Source organism: Thermobia domestica, chromosome 1, assembly GCF_964235325.1.
Source record: "Thermobia domestica chromosome 1, izTheDome1.hap1.1, whole genome shotgun sequence".
Lineage (NCBI taxonomy): Eukaryota > Metazoa > Arthropoda > Insecta > Zygentoma > Lepismatidae > Thermobia > Thermobia domestica.
In genome coordinates this window covers 321,419,991-321,438,413 of record NC_137454.1, presented here as the reverse complement: position 1 = coordinate 321,438,413, position 18,423 = coordinate 321,419,991, and the positions used below count along the sequence as shown (strand labels likewise).

Genomic DNA, 18,423 nt, shown 5'->3' with positions numbered 1-18,423 from the left:
AAGTGATCCCCTTTGTAAATGGTGCGTAATATAGGCGCATAGCCTGACAGTTTGTAATTTTCTGTTAAGAATAAGGGAAACATATTCGAATACTGTTAGTGTTTCTCACGTTGTTGTACGTTGATTAATAAAAATGCCGAAGGTCGTTTCTTTATTATTTTTGTATCTAGGTAGACATGATCTTGTATGTAAGGGACTGAATTTATTTTGTAGTAGTTACAGTACAAGTGAACTATTAATTCATACAAAAAAATTAAGGGTAGGTACCTGAGGTCAAAACAAGAAGAAAAGTCCTTTGCAAGTTTTCTCTTATCGGCATAGTTTCAGAGATGCAAGATGCTGAAAGCGTGGAAAATGAACTAGAGGCGTTTATTTCGAATAGCAGCAAGCGCACTGCTGGCAGACAATTAAATTTACAAATAGATCATACTGCTACTTTCAGAAATGTCTATTACTCAATTAAGTAATGTGAAATAAAGGGAGGGATTCCCGGTTATTTTCTCAGATAAAGGTAAACTGAAAAGATCTTGTATTGAAGAAGATCATAGCAACACTAATTCGTTTGAGCAGCTCGATATTTCAAATTACATCCCTCTATATTTAGGATTTTGTGTCATGTTGTGTGTGGTTGCATAATTTTCATTAACTACGATACTAAAGGAACATCGTGTACTAGTTCCCAATGAAAGGAGTGATCTTATTACTCGGTCCTATGCATTATGTAGACAACTATAATGTACAATCGTGGAAACATAATGTAACGGTCAATGACACAACCACCAGCATGCAAGAGATAACTGACTTCGACAACAACCTAATTTACCGGAGATTTTAATTGAAAAATGAAATGAAATGAAATCTTTCAGATTAACGTGCCACGATTATGCTCTTTAGGCTAGGAGAGATGAATGATGGAATAATTGGTGAAATGAGAATATAGATGGAAACGGGAGTACCCGAAGAAAACCCACGGACACAATATGGGACTTTAATTAAATTCACGTGTCTTCCTCCCCCCTTCCATCAAACGAAAATGTCTTGAAAATCAAATGTTTGCTCCTCCAATGGAAAATACTATCTGATTCCGCCATAAGGTCTTTATTGACAAAAGGTTGCCAGGAAATACTATGCTGACGAAACCAAATGAAAGGGGGAAATTAGTATTGACTGTTTATTATTATTATTATTATTATTATTATTATTATTATTATTATTATTATTATTATTATTATTATTATTATTATTATTATTATTATTATGGACGTACATCGATGGCAATCATTATCTCATATGGTTTGGATCTCACGTTAAACTTTAGGTCCACATCTCGTACAGCCTCACTTCTAAAAGGGACGCTAAACTTAAATCAATCCAAACTTGTGCACATTTTGAATTTATGCTTCATTACTGCTTTTTAGAAAACTCTAGTAATTCTAGAAATATTCAAAACAGTGTACTTGTTAAAACTTCTGTGAATATTGGCAACAGTATATAACTATATGCTTTTGGTTGTTTTTGCACAATTTAATATTTAATTTATGTTTTGACATTTTAGAATTTTATATAAATATTCAACCTAATAATTGCCTTTTGAAATGGATTGAACCTTGTTGTTATGCATAGTCCTTGAAACACAGTTCCATGTAGTTCATACACAAGTCCAAAGTCGATATAACTCATTTGTTGCTGACTCTAAGTTCTGTAAGGCTATCGACGAACTTGGAAGTAGTTTTCTTGATGAAGTTCATTGGTTGACGTGACAGTTTTCATATTTCTTGATTACATATCTCAAGAAGCTATTTCCTTCTGCTGAGTGAACGCAAATGAAATTTCGAAGTTTGTTGAAGATACATATTAAAGTAAAACAAAATTTTGCAGGGTTGAAAGTTGTTTATACGCGAGAAGACAGCCTTTTTCTTTCTTGATAAATATTAAACACGACATTATCATTTTTCCATTTATTGCATTCTGTTTGAGTCCTTTAGACAGTAAAAGCAAATTACAATACATAGTATTACATTACATAGTGTCAGTAATGAAGTCCATAATGATATAGAATTGTATGGATGAGCTCGTAGGCGCTCCTGTTTCCTTATTTTACCATACAGTCGTATCCTTATTAAGCTATATGGTATGTATATATAAATAGAAGGTAATAAATATCTAAGTGAGTTTTCAGTAGATGTTTGTTGAAGATACATATTAAAGTAAAACAAAACTTTGCAGGGTTGAAAGTTGTTTATACGAGAGAAGACAACCTTTTTTTCTTGATAAAATAATATTAAACACGACATTATCATTTTTCCATTTATTGCATTCTGTTTGAGTCCTTTAGACAGTAAAAGCAAATTACAATACATAGTATTACATTACATAGTGTCAGTAATGAAGTCCATAATGATATAGAATTGTATGGATGAGCTCGTAGGCGCTTCTGTTTCCTTATTTTACCATGTAGTCGTATCCTTATTAATGTATATGGTATGTATATGTAAATAGAAGGTAATAAATATCTAAGTGAGTTGTAGATGTTTTGAAACAATATGTTATTTTGAAAGAGGCTTTCCGGTATTGTCGTGCAACAGTTATATGTGTTGGAAACTCATTTCTTGAAATGTATAAGTTTAGTTCAATTGAAACTATACTCTAAAATGTAAACCTTAATACAAGGGTGGATTGAAAAGTTCGTGGCCTGTCCTAAAAAATTAGAAAATGTTTGGATAAATTACTTTTTATTTTCCTACGTAATCTTCCTCGATCTAGATACATTTACGTTACCTCTCCGGTAATATTTCTATACTACTTTTAAAAGATTTCTCGAGTCCTGCTATTCACTATCCACTTTTTCGCCATGGAATACGAGGGCGCAGAGTTTCGTAGTGTCTCTGTCATGTCCATACGAATTTTATTGTTGTGTTAAGCCTTTTCTGTGCAGTTACTTAATGACAGCTCGATGCTCGATTTTCTCCATGTCACAAATTTCCATCACTTCCTCTGACTTAGCGCCTTATAAACTCGTCACCTGAAACGATAGAGAAACGAAATTTTACACAGTGACTACCAATGGATATAGCTACGCAGGTAATTTATACAAACATAACATATTCTTTCCTAGTCAGGCCACGAACTTTCCAATCTACCCTCGTACATCCATGTTTTTATACTGCCCTCTTGATAATATTTTAATGTGATCTAAAAAAAAAAACATAATAAAAGAATAAGGGATTATAATGGATTCGAAGATTATGTTTGGTTGCAGTTTAGTGTCGGCTAATCTAGGATGTAATAAACCGAACAAATAGAAGCAAGTAAGAACTGAAATCAGTTCACAGATAGTTACATCATCATGGAGGTTAAAACATTCGTCTAACTTAACGGAATTGCTTTTGTTGTAGATAGGGAGAGGAGGAAAAGTAGGTCAGGTGGAATCTACCTGACAACTGATTAAAATCTCTACTGAATTAAACTTCATGCCGCTAAATCGCACACCGTAATGCTCTGACATGTCACGCTAAATTGTCCACGGTAGCATCCATGATAGGATTAATGGTAGAAAGGAACGGACTGTCTGCTACACACAGTGTGTCCCAAATGTTATCCACTTTGTGAAGTAAGGCAGATTAAATGAATTGTTTTTTCCTTACTGATTTCTTTTCTTTTGGTATTTATTTGAGGTGGATATATAGAATGAATTTAACTCGGCAATAATATTGTGTTTCTAAACGTATCTAGATAATAGACCTAGATCTTCCTTTCGATAAACGAATGGCTATGTTCATTAATACAAAGTTGTTAAAGTAAGATAATATCCAAAATCTTATAATTTATTTTAAAAGAACAAAATATGCAGAAGTACGTTGATGGTAGAATGCAATAAATTAACATAATAGACAATGAATAAAAAGGTGAAAATTGGTTAAAAATGAAGAAAAGTTATCTACTTTAATAAAAGTATTATTCTGTACTTGGAGGGTGCGATGGCTGTGGCGCGTAAGATCCCTGGTTCGATCCCAGCTCCGCCAAGTTGGTTTTGTAGTGGACAAACACTATGTGCGTGAGTTTTTTCAGGGCGTCTCCCATTTCCTCCTACCTTCATCAGCCCACCATTTACATCCATCCCATCATCACTGTCTTCCTTAGCCTCTTTATATAATCTGGTACGTTAAACTAAATAAATAAAATAAAAATCTACTTTCTATAGCGGATTTACATACACGTTTTTCAAACACTAAAGAACGACTGCATTCATATAAACTTCAAATTCTTTTTCATGTGTGGCTTGAATTATATAAACGTAAAACAAATCATAGCTTATTTCATACAATCTAGCTGATCTAGTACGATTTTGAGCAGGATAAATATTTACAAACACTTCTTTACTATGGATCCTGTACTAGTCTCTCTCTCTCTCTCTCTCTCTCTCTCTCTCTCTCTCTCTCTCTCTCTGTGTGTGTGTGTGTGTGTTTTAATAATACAGTAATAATATTACTAATAATATGTTTCTTACAGTTTAAAATAATATTCCTTAATACATGAATAATAAGTAAAAACGATAACCATATGTATTTTGCTTACATTAATTTTTTTTTATTGTGTTAATGAAGATTTACTTTTCACACATATTTTCTTAAGTTATTCATTATTTGTATTTCTGTGGTAGTAAAAGTATATGTATAGTAATGATTATATAGAAAAGTATAGATTTTGATAATGAAAGATTTTGATATTGAAATTTTTTTCGACATATGACACGTACGACTGTATCATATTTTAGACAGTAATTAAACGTACTTGTTTAGGTATATAATCTAAAATCGCTATTTATGTATAGGTGACTCAGATAGTGGCTACTTTTACTTTCACAGATTGACGACATGCCTTAATGACATTATGGAATGAAGGTAGAGCTTAAAAACTACAATATTTAGTGTTATAAAGATACACGTACTTTACTAGGGATACGCACGAGACAAGATTTGACGCTGTCTCGCCTCGAAAATGTTCTGTAAAAGTGATGTCTCGACTCGAAAAATGTGTATTCCTCTATTGGAAGAGCTGTCTCGACTCGAATTTTGTCAGGAAAATTCTGTCTCGACTCGTCTCGTGCACATCTCTATACTTTACCAATCTCGTATCGGGAATTTTAGTTTTTCTGCAGAAATGAATTTCTTGATACAGAAGTATGTTTTATTTTCGAGTTTAATCTTTTTTTATTATTGAACTCTTAGGCAATTTAGTGTTTAATGTAGTGTAGTGTATTTGTGTATGCAAGCAACATGGGAAGGTAGTAATTGATAGTGTTATTTTTTTATAGGATAGGTTGAGTTTAGAGCTAGCTTTGCGGACTCGGCTGTTTATCTTTGAAAGGTTAAGCTGTTAGTTTGCTAGTTACGGGTGACTATACTAGAGTTCGAACTGAATGAAACTAGGAAATCTTCAATTTATATACCATGGAAGAGAGATAGTAAGTATTGAAATGTGGAAAACTATTACCTGTGGTGTTTTAAATTTAAAATTTTGACTTTTGTAGAAAAATGTTCGTTTGAGAGAAATACGTTTTGTGTGCCCTTTTGTGGCTAAGTGGGTAGGTTCTGTTTTCTATGTGCATGGTCCCAGCCTAGATCCTTAATAGGAATACTAAGCTTGTGATAAGAACTGGAATACTTTTAACCAATTATTATCTGCCTCATATCAATCCGGTACTGAAAAAATGTTAGATTACAACGAATTTATCTTCTTAATATTGATCTGTTACAGTATAGAGTACTTTGTCTTTACAGTATACAAGTACTCGTAGTACTTTGTCTGTTAAACAGCATTACTCTCTATTTTGCGGAAAATAAATTCGAGGTATTAATTTCAAGAATAGTAGTTTAACAAATTGATAAAAGTTTTATATAATTTTCGAGTTCTAAACTATTCCCTAAGTGTAATAGCACTTCTTGACATTAAACAATTTCGCCAGATCTTTTACAGGAAGTGTATTCTTAAGCAGTAAGCTGTACGTAGTAGAAGTTTGAGAGAATGAAATCCATGAACCATTTCATGACTAGAAGTTTTTATGAGTTTCGTTTAGTGTTAATTTCTTAATTGTCTGTTGAGTAGAAACGCTATTCTAGTTCCATTATGTTCCAAATGTTGTTCAGAGTTTTCCTTAACTGCGACTAAGACTTGGTCGGCCTGGAGTTGATTTCCATTGTCGACACGAAGCGGAAGCGGCTGTAATTCAAATCCAGTTCCTGGTGAACGAAGGAGCTCTAGTCACAGCCACCGCGGACGACAGTCTCAATCTCTGGAATTTCCGACAGAAACGACCAGAAATTGTTACGAGTCTCAAATTCCAAAGAGAAAAGTAAGTATACATTTTTCTGTATTATTCAAATTTTTGAGTATATTATTACGTAAGAATTATTAGGTATGTAAATCCATGTACTTTTTCACAAAAACGAAGATTCGTGTTTTTGTTATACACAGTATGTCGGAAAGATAACGGAATTTTTAAAATTAAACAAAACGAATTAGATATTTTACTAACTCTAGTTCCTTTTATTCAAAATAGATCTCTTCCGCATCAATACCCCGTTGGGCACGTTCAACCAATGCTAGCATAGTTTTTAATGCCCTTTTTCGGAATCGCCTCAATGACCCTCCTCACGGCAGACTTCACGTGTGTAACATTGTCATAAAATGTTCTATTCATGGCCAATTTTGATTTTGGGAATAGGAAATAGTCACATGGCGATAAATCAGGAGAATACGGAGGACACAGAAGCACACAGATTTGATTTTTACCCAAGTCACGAACAGCGACGATTCTGTGACATGGTGCATTGTCGTGTAGTAAAGACCAGCTGCCTGGCGCTCGATACTCGGGCCGTACGCGAACGATTCGTTTCCAGAAACGCAACATAACATCCATATGATATTCACCATTGACCTTGTGGAACGAATTTCCAAAGTATAATACCGTCCATGGATGTCAAAAAACACAATGAGGATCATCTTGATCTTTGATTTCCTCATCCTGACTTTCTTTGGGCGAGGGGACGAGGGTGTGTGCCACTCCTATGACTGCCTTTTGGTCTCCGGGTCATATTCAAATGCTCCAAGTCTCGTCACCTGTAATGATGTTATCCAAAAATTTTCGATCACGTTTGCACATGTCGAGGTTTTCTTGGCACGTTTGAACCCGTGACTTTTGGTTGTCAGTGAGCACTTTTGGAACCATTTTTGTGCATACCTTCCGCATGCCGATATGATTTGTAACGATTTCATGAACTTAAATTTTCGGAATGTTTAACATGTCAGCCATTAAACGAACACTAAATCATCGGTCTGAGTTCAACAGTTCCTCACTCGCGTCACATTGTCAGCCGTGGTGGTCGTGGATGGCCGTCCGTCGCGGTCCTTGTCGTCGACCTCTTCCCGACCTTCCAAAAAGGCATTGTGCCACCGAAACACTTGCCGATCTGACAGGGCATGTTCTTTGTCAGCAGTCATGATCATAGTAACAGTTTCTGTAGCGGTCTTATCAAGTTTCACAAGTTTCACGCAAAACTTGATCGCAAATTTTTGTTCTAACGAGCGCTGCATTTTCAGTTGCACAAGATCAAAAAACAACCCTCACGGACAGGCTCGTCCCCACTCTCTGGATGCTCGAAGCACACTGAGCGACGGAGCGCTACTTAGCTGGGTTCCCCCACTACCAGAGCTTCTCCGTGTCTAAGCGGTTAGCGTACGCGCCTTTGGCGTGGGAGACCCGGGTTCGATTCCCGGCGGGAGCTCAGGTGGCTCGGATTCCACGTTAATCAGTAGGTCCACGTCTCATATAGTCTCGCTGCTGAACAGGACGTTAAACTCAAAATCAACTCAACTCCCCCACTACCAGTTTGAACTGGTTAGACCATGCTCCGATGTACAGTCGCGTCACAATAAATTCACTGACTTTATTTTCAGGACAGACCTTGTATATTCGACAGTAACCGTTTGGGGTCAGATAAAATGCGTTCGCCATGTAATTTTATAACAAAATTACGCGCATCTATTTACTTTATTTCATAGCTCTCCCATATTCACTTTCTAATGATCGGTGACAGTTGGCATCTAAATTCATACTATTATACACTCATCTCAACATTTTTCACTTCATGATGTAGAGGCAGGGGTACTCTTCACTCCCGGTGCTCACGTTGGGAACAATTCGTCAGGAAAAAATAATATATAATAATAACCGCATGCACATGACTGGCGATAGTTCGTGTTGGCCCTTACCGATTCTCCGGCATGGAGAAGTAAATTAAGGCACTTAATTACCTGTATCCACTTTTGTTCTCTCTCTCAATATGTACGTAGAAGAAAAGCTTATTACTGTTCTAGCTAAACAAATCGAAGGTCTTTAATTCTTATCTCTAGATGGTTAGACAAATTATAGTATAAAACATTAATCTTGGTTATTTCGTATTAATTGGCCTACTACAAAGAAATGACCATGAATCAACACATTTCCAACTCACTATAAAAACATAACAGATCCTAGCCTAGTAGATAGCGCGTGAGGTTTGGTGTACGTGGTCCCAGGACACAACCATTTGGTTTTGTTAGTCATCCATCTCTTTTAGCGTAAAGAGCATAACCCTGGGTCGTTAAACTAAAGGAGATCCATTTCGTTTCATATGTAATAGATCCTGGCGTTAAAAAGCACTAGTGCATCATCTTTCATTATCTGATGATTAAGTGCTCAGATAAGTTTTAAATCGGTGTTGAGAAGGAAAACGCATTGGTTTAATCCTGTAACGAAAACATATTTAGGAATTTTCTTGCATCAGATTGAAGCCTCTGATAGTAGATGGAGCGAATGAAATGTCTAATTTTGACGTATGGTAGGAAACTCACCTCAGCAACACCACAGAGGGATGGACTAACATCACGAGTCTATTGTCACTAATTCAATATTTGTCCATTAAACAGGCTTTGACACGCAAGCAGCCAGGTGTTAGTGAGCTAGTGTTTGTGTTGAACAGTATGAAAATGCAGTATGAAGAACACGCAATTGTAATTATTCTTTACGAATTCAAACTGGAACATTTTACACAGGAACCCACAAGAAACATTAACAGAGCATTTAAACCAAGAATGGAGAGTAAATGTTGCATTCGCCGGTGGTTTGTCAAATTTCGTTGCGGTGACACGGCATGAGTCCTATGGACACCAACCAATATCGTGTTCGGATAAGTTCCTCAGGAACACTGTGAAACAGACCCTTGGAAAAGTGTTAATGCCATTAAAGACAAGTTAAGTATACACTATGTCACACTGTCGTTTGGCGCTCCGTAGATTCAGTATACTGGAAAAGTGCCACATGAGTTTATAACTGCCAACAGAATTTGCTGTCTGGAAGTGTGCAGTTTTGTTGGTTTAAGGAATAACCGGAAAAAGTTTTCTGCATCCGATTGTCATTAAATCTGTCTTTCTACTATAACAATTGTAAACGTTCAGGACAATGGTTGGATTGTTAACAACGTTAAGCGCTGTTTAGTAAACTACCTCTGCACCCACAGAAGATGTATTATATAATGGTGTACACTGTAAAAAATTTCGCCTTAAATTTACTGGCCGATTACCGTCAACTCTTGCTGCCATCCGATTACCCTAAATTTTACGGACCACCGTTTTTTCATAAAAACGGCAGACCGTATATTTAGAAGCAAAATAATATTGACCGTGTTTAGAAACAAATTTGGTACCGTATATTTTACCGTAATATTTAGGTTTTTTTTTAAAGCACAGGTGTGTTATTACCGTACAAGATTTACGGTAATAACACACCTGTGCCCTCTTGCTAGATCCAGTAAGAATTATTGCTGGTCAATATATATTGACCCAATTTTCATCGAATTGCTGGAAACTATATCACACACTGGCTAGCAATATTTTTTGCTGGATGGATGCAACTAGAGTGCACACTTGGTCCACTGCTGTTAAAGACTACTTAACTAAAGAAAACAAAAGTGAACGAAAGAAGCGTTGCACCTACGACGTGCATAATATCCATAAGAATAAAAGTTGAAATTAATTCTTAGTTTGTAATATCGAACCCTTGTTCTGATATCATCTTGGACATACATGCTTTTTCTTTTCAAAATTACTAATTTTGTCATGTATTGAACAAAACACCAGAAGAGTATTCGATATTACAAAAAAAAAAAAAAAAGTTTTGTAGCTGTTTTCGCACGCTTTGAAGATGTAGTTGGAACAAACATCCATGCCCTTTTAAGATAGTCATAAATCGATATTCTGTTACAGTGTTAAGACTAGCTTTATTGCATGTATTTTCGCTATGAGTACCAGTAGACTAATAGACCTCAAATATTCTAATCAGCGATTCATTCGATTAGTCGCATTATTACGGTTTCAGATAACCAAGCAGGCACTCGACAACATATAAATAGCTTAGAATGACCAGAAGTACGACTAAACAAGTGTAAAACCATATGACTTCTCACAACACTGCCTACAGTATCCAGTATCCGCTATCTCACATTAATAAATACGTGTTTGTATAATTATGTAACAGTGGCATCAATGTTTAAAAAAAATGACACCAAACTTCCAGAGTATCGAACTTTATCATATTTATACTATTAAACGCTCAAATGTATTAACAAGACACCAGAACAGATTATAGGTACTCAGAACAAAATTAAAGATAAAAACATTTACAGAAATATTTTTCAAATTTACAATTTATTTATCCAGAAAAAATAATGACAGCATGGGCGCCCGATGAAAATTTTCTAGGGGACTCAATTCCCTGATTACTATATACCCTGATATTTTTTATTTGTATTAAGAAATTTAATACGTTTTCACTAACTAGAGGAGCGACCCCCTGCTCCTCCTTCGGGCACACATGAGTGATAGTATACTTTTGTTTCTGTAACATGAAAAATTCCAGTTGATGCAACACAAGTTATGTAATGCTGTTACGGTAAACTACGAAACACTTTTCCTAAAAAGTTTTTTTTTTTAATTTTTTTTTTTTTTTTAAGTATTTCAACATTGTGATTCTAATTCTAGCTTCACAAACCACTCGTAGTTGGCTACATTATCATAAGACTTTATACATCCAGCAGCTTCTTGGTTTCGAATCGTTGCACTTTGGAGCGATCTGCTTGCCACGATAGCCAACTAAAGTTTTGTTTGTCAGCGAACAAAGTTCAAATATTAACTTGGTGCTTTCCCATACATTACCTTGCTTAATGTTGAATTTCCAGGATATCTTCAACTGTAATACCGTATATATCACACCATAAAGCCACACACTAAACAAACAAACAAACAAAAGAAAGAAACAAAACAAAGCACAACACATCCGAACCTACGCGCCATGAATCCTCGCTTCGAACATGTGCTTTTTCACTCCAATGTGCATGCCCGACACAAGCATCTGACAGGAAAACGGTCTCCTACCATTATTTTAGAAAAACGGTAAACCGTATATTTTTTATGGTAGGAGGCACTTATTTTCACGGTTATTGGTTACAGTGTACGGTGGAAACAGTGTTTCTTTCAGGAACAACGTTCCGGGGGGGCACACTTAGTATTCCGGGGGACACTGCTGATACTATTCTATTTATTATATTATAGACGTATTATTTTGGTCTCCTCCGGGAAGGGGAGCACTCTCAGAGCTCCGGGGGCAGTGCCCCCCAAAAGTAAGTCTGAAGAAACACTGGGTGGAAATGTCTGTATTTCTAAGGCTAGATGAAACCATCAGTGCTGGTCCTTATAGTGCTGAACTTCGTGAAATGCACCGCAAAATCGTACCCAAGCGTCCAGCAGTGGTCAATAGACATGGTATCTTTAGATATGCACAATTAATTGTCGCGCATTGAATTGTGGAGGCTGTCCATTAGTTGCAATAAAACCCATCCTCATCCACCATATTTCACTGGTATCTCTTCCACCGACTACCATCTCTTCCGGCATTTCTATCACTTTTTGGGAGGGAAGACCTTCCCCAATGATGGGGCGGTGCAACGTTTGGTCGAAAATTTATTCGCATCGCAGACTGATTTTTTTTACCCGCAGAATGCAATCGTTTTCTCATCGATAGCAAAAATGTGTGGCTGCTGATTACGACTATTAACCAGGTATTATTATTATTATTATTATTATCTTTTGAAACGACACACCTGGAGTGGATATTTCATTCGCACCTACCTGATACTTCTTTCATAACATTAGACAAAATACTAAAACTAATTTTCATGAACAGAGGTTAACATCCAAGTAATGTATGTCTTTCTGTTAAGTAGTAAATGAGCTTACTCTAAGTTACGTTTCAAATATAGCTGTGATAGCTATAGTTACAAGTTACTTTATCAATATTTCATTAGGTTGTCTTTTAGTTGTGCTGCTTGAAAACAATACCTTGTTTGGGGTGCACTGTCCAGTGGTTTAATCGCGCTCTTGTCTTCTATTGTTACTTCTGGTAATTGCGTATCATCAATGTTGGTAAGGCTTATTTTGAAGCTATTCCCATTTGATACAAATAATTCATTGTTGAGTGAATTCTAAATTTGACATAGCGCTTGTGGCACTCCCGGAGTTGTGTATGGCTGGCTGCTTTTAGACAATTATATCTAGTGTCTATTCATAGATAATACATATTTATGTGCAAGTGTTGTCTAGTTACATGACAGAATAGAGCAATCGTGTATTCTACGTCGTGGAGCGTTCAGGCAATATTGTATATTTTCACCTGGTATTATTCAGACTAAATGTTCGTTAGTGGATTATTGCACAAATGGAACGGAACAAATACTAGATTTTTCGCACTTCGGCATCCGTTAGTTCCTTCTCAAGAAACATTGTAATGGTTCATATTGTCTTTAAAATATTGTCTTTATTTTATTTGATTTTTTTAAACACTGAGGCTATACGTAAATCTACCATATATTCAGAGCGTCAAATCTGGACGTCTTTTCTAAAACTTTTGAACTGAATGGTAGAAAGTTAAAAACACATTTTAGTTACTGGCAGTTTACTAGAGCGTGAAACTTGAGCTACAATAGCAAGATTTGAAGTGGGACAGGACGCACTGGAACTTTCGTTCCTCAAATTGGTGTTCAGTCGGAAAACAGTTTCTGTGCAACATTTGTCTGTTAGGTACATTTGTATATTTCTTTTAGTTTTATTATTAGATTTTGGGTTTATCTATCATATCACTGTTAATCTGTGAGGCTTACTTACAAAAAATGCTGCGGCATACGCTGCGAACAGCTTGTTGTTTATAGTTTTAATTCAAAGGGTCTTTCCTAGTAAAATAGTGAAATCGGCCCTTGATGCAAATTGGGTTGCTATTGACCCAAAAGGTTACCCTTGACCTAAAACTACCTCGAAAATTTTTTACCCCCTCCCGTTACCGAATTATCGTATTATACATGCTCAAAATTGAATATGTTTAAAATAATTTTGGTGGGGGTGGTCGAAAAATGTTGAAAGTTTCACAGATTGTAGATACTATCTAGATGTAAATGTGCAATTTTTTTTTCAAAACCATCGATGCGTATTTTATTTTTTTGCGTTTTGAAAATTTTCAAACAATTGTAGAAAAAATTTGGGGGGACACGTCGCTGATTGCTGAGATGAAATATTCATTTTATCTAAAATGAAATGCAGATTTGTATATTTATTTGCAGAGTTCTGCCTTCAATAATGGAAAATAACATATGTGAATAAATATGTTTGTAATAATATATTCGCCTCTTGCTGCCGCCAAGAGATGTCGCTAGCGTGCAAACAATTTAAAGACGAACGAAGGTTTAGGGGGGCGGACTGGGGTCATTAACTTAGAAAGTCAGAATTATCTATAATGCTATTAACAGTTTTGTAGTGAAATGTGTGTTCTACTATTTTTCTTCTATATAATGAAATGACACGAAAATCATCAAATAAATGTTGCATATTTGTTATGGTATAACATTTACAACACTTATTAACTATCATATTTACAAAGCTTATTAATGCATCTCATTCACAAACATCGGCGCAAATCTGTCTTCAACATTGGGAAGGGAAGGGGGGTTAAGACCGTTCCAATATTATATATATATATATATATATATATATATATATATATATATATATATATATATATATATATATAGATAGATAGATAGATAGATAGATAGATAGAAAAGAGATGTTCAAAATATTTATGAAGTTGAAAAACAATGCTGTGAAGGATCAGGGGAGCAGAATTGTCTTCAGTGGCGTATTTAGGAGGCTATCGGGCTCAACCCTCCGAAATAAATTTGTTAGTTTTTCGCATTCCACGTACAACAATAATCCTTCTTACCATTTGTAAGAATGTCATTGACTTTCCATTTTCTTATGCTCTTTGTTCAGAAATAATACCGTATTTGTCAAATTTCATTCCATGTAAGAAGTGCGTTCTTTTGTTCCTTCTTTCGTCCTCTCTACTTTTCTGCTCCTTTTTTTTTTTTTTTTTTTTTTTGACGTTACTTTCTTTCATTTCGCCTATCATACTTTATCGACCGTTGTCAGTTGTGATTCAAGTCGGCTGTCATCAGTAACACCAAAACTAAGAGGAGTTGATAAGCGAAACTGGTGCTCCACACCAACTTGCGCGGATATCAACATGACAGGACTTTAGTTATTATAACAAAGGAAGAATTATATCGTTTAGTTGTTTTTAAAAGAAGGAAATATTTAAAGAAAATCAAAGCGGGGGAATAATTAGCCCGGGAAATTAGGAAAGCCAAGAGGATGCTTCCTTTTTCTTGAATAAATAGAATAAAGGGTTAGATTCACTCCTTACTTTTTGTATCATATCATATAGGAGTTATCGGTCTGCAATTCTTGCCATTATAACTTCAATTTATGCATAAATTAAAATATATTCTCAAACTCAGACGGGCAATTGCCCACTTCCTTCCTTGTGTTGGGCATAGCCCCTCGAAACAAAATCCTAAATACACCTTATTTTAGAGAAGGGAGATGAAACTCATATTACGGTAGATGAATCTGATCAACTGTTGTAGAGTATATTATATATTAGGCAATGTAGATGAAGTGCTAGTACATATGAGTATTACAAATCATTGCTTTGAACACATTCTGAAATCTGAATACATGCATATTTATAATTGGTATATTTCTAATTAGGCATCCACAAAGATCCACGTTAAAATTGTTTTATAATAATATAATAATATAAATAATGATTTCCCCAAAACTATGAAGAAAGAATATCAATTATGTATGATGCAACAATACTCTTTGAGTAAAATTATGATAATCTCAATAACATTACAGGAATCGTTACAGAAATCTGACGCATGTCATATACTCTTTAGTTAACAGATGTAACCGTAAGATTATGGAGAAAAATATTCCAGCAATTGAATTCTTTTCTTTGCTTACGAAGCATCCTCTCTAAAATTGGGACACGCGGAATTACGTAGGAACAAACCATGGTTCGAACTAGGAGAGAAGAGAAAACAGGCAAAATTACGTTGGCTACAAAATCCGAATGAAATAGCTACACAAATTTCGTAGACATCAGGCGGGAAACTTCAAAAACTTTTAGAACAAAGAAACGCGATTTTTTGAAAGCTAAAATTTAAGAACTTGAAGATAATAGTAAAAATAAAAACATTCGGGACATGTATAAAGGGATCAACGAATTTAAGGAAGGCTATCAACCTCGTGCTTATATTAAAGAAAGCTAATGGAACAGTTTTCTCTGTTACAGATAGTATTTGAAATAGATGGAAAGATTTCTTTGACGATTTGCTTAACACGCAGTTAAAAACTAATGTGCGTGGAGAAAAGGAGATACTCACCGCAGAACCGTATATTCCAGAACCCAACCGAATAGAAGTAGAAATCGCTATAAAGAAATTAAAGAAACACAAATCTCCGGGTGTAAACGAAATTCCGGCTGAGTTAATTTTAGCTGGAGGCGAAAAATTGTGGAACAAGATACACAAACTCATTCTCCTTATCTACAACAAGAAAGAATTACCACAAGAGTGGAAAGAATCAATCATTGTTCCAATCCACAAGAAAGGCGACAAAACTGACTGTAATAATTATCGAGGCATCTCTCTTCTGTCACTCCTATAAAATCCTTTCAAACATTCGATTAGCAAGATTGACCCCCATACGCTGATGAAATTATTGGAGGTAATCAGTGCAGATTTAGACGAAGTCTATCAACTATTGGACAAATATTTACCATTCGCCAAATACTCGAAAAGAAGTGGGAATACAGTAGCCCGGTACATCAATTATTTATTGATTTTAGAAGGGCTTACTACTCGGTTGGGAGAGAAACATTGTACAACGTTCTTACAGAATTTGAAATACCGAAAAAGCTAATTAGATCAATTAAGATATGTTTAAATGAATCCCAAAGTAAAGTCCGGGTAGGAAAATTTTTGTCCACGAGCTTTCACGTCGAAAACGGCCTGAAACAAAGACATGCGTTGTCGCCATTATTATCCAACTTTGTCCTGGTATACGCTATAAGGAAAATCAAAGATAGAAACCAGGGCCTAGAGTTGAACGGTGTTCACCAGGTTATGCGTACGCTTATGATGTAAATTTAATAGATGATAGGAGAGCAATAGAAAGAAATGCAGAGGTCTTATTAAACGCTTGCAGGCACAAGGGTTTAGAAGTAAATGCAGAGAAAACTAAATACATGGAAGTGCGTCTGGACCGTAATACGGCAAATTATGAATGCGTTAAAATATTAAATAATACTTTTGATAGAGTGGATACTTTCAAATATCTAGGATCAATATTAACAGATGAAAATCCTATTCACGAAGAAATTTAATGTCGACTAAAAACAGGGAATTCGTGTTACTATTCGTTTCAAAATCTCATGTCGTCGCGAATTGTGTCGAGGAATTTGAAGCTTAAAATATATAAAACGATAGTCATACCTGTTGTTCTGTATGGTTTCGAAACGTGGTCGCTTACTCTGAGGGAAGAACGTAGACTGAAAGTATTTGAGAACGAGTATTTCAGACGAATATTCGGACCCAAGAGGAACGGGAATGGGGAATGGCGAAAACTTCATAACGAGGAACTACGTAAATCATACGGCTTATCAAATTAGGGTCATCAAGTCTAGGAGGCTTAGGTGGACAGGACATATAACTAGGATAGAAGAAAGTAGGAATGCTTTCAAAGTGTTAGCGGTAAGACCAATCGGAAAACGACCATTAGGAAGACCTAGGCGCAGATGAGAAGACAATATTAAGATGGATCTCGCAAAAAAAGGAATACAAAGTAGAAACTAGATCCAGTTGGCTAAGAATAGAAGTCAGTGGAGAGCTTTTGTGAACGCGGCATTGAACCTCCGGGTTCCATAGGCTATAGAGTTAGTTAGCTTATGAAGCATGAGTAGATGCCTAGGCTGATACTACAAATAGATTGAATGCGCATTTACTGAAAAGATGGGTTCTTCTGACATTGGATAGTCTATATACTCTTCGTGTGCTAGGGCCTAGGGAAGAGGAGGAGATAAGATTTCATATCAGGTTACGTCACGCACAGTCGCACGCCTTCATTTTCATTAAAAATGGAAGAGCCAAGAGAAACCAATTTCATCTCACTTTCCTTTGTGGCAGTCGGACACAAATCATCACACTTATCTGCAAAAAGCAATTTTCAAATCGGATTATTGGGAGAGCCTCCAGTTCCAATGTTGGAGGGACATGTCTCCCCATTTCCCCGGAATTTGTGCCTGTACCTACAGCTGAGACAAATTTCCAGCATGAGGAGAGGGGCATATCCTCCTCTGGCATTTATTGCAATTTGTGCCCAAGTAGCGGAAGTGGAATTAATACATATTGATGAAACTACTAAACGCACTACAACACGAAGTTCAATTTGAAATAGTGCAGAATACGATTCTTTTTAAAAAGTGGAAAAGCCAAGAGAAATCAATTTCATCTTACATTCCTTTGTGGCAGTCGAACATAAATCATCACACTTATCTCAAAAAGCACTTTTAAGTCACATTATTGGGGGGAAGTCCCCTTCGAGGTCCAAGATTAGGGGACATGTCCCCCTCGTTTTCCCCGGGATTTGCGCCAGTGTTCACAAAGCTATTTTTGGCCATTAGTGTTCATATACCATAAAATTTAATTAAAGGATGATTTCTCAAACAACATAAAAATCAGAAAATAAAACTGGGATTCATCTGGTTTATTTTGTTACTTTCTCTACTTTCTACACATATTAAAATTTTGAGTTTAGTAATTTTAGAAGTAATTTCCAAACTTTCAGTAATAGATCAGTATATTTAGTAGCAGGTCTCTAACTTTTAATAGTAGCTTTTGGTAATTTTAACAGTAGTTCGGTAAATTTTAGTAGTAG

General features: G+C 35.7%; 1 protein-coding gene across 1 annotated transcript in view; it reads left to right on the top strand.

Moving 5' to 3' along the window:
* Tomosyn (syntaxin-binding protein tomosyn) overlaps positions 1-18,423 on the top strand; it is a gene marked incomplete in the record, with an annotated part of 588,696 nt that overhangs the window by 305,652 nt on the left and 264,621 nt on the right. Inside the window, 1 exon segment of the mRNA XM_081728737.1 lies at positions 6,170-6,352. Within this exon segment, the coding sequence (XP_081584863.1) occupies positions 6,170-6,352 (183 nt within the window).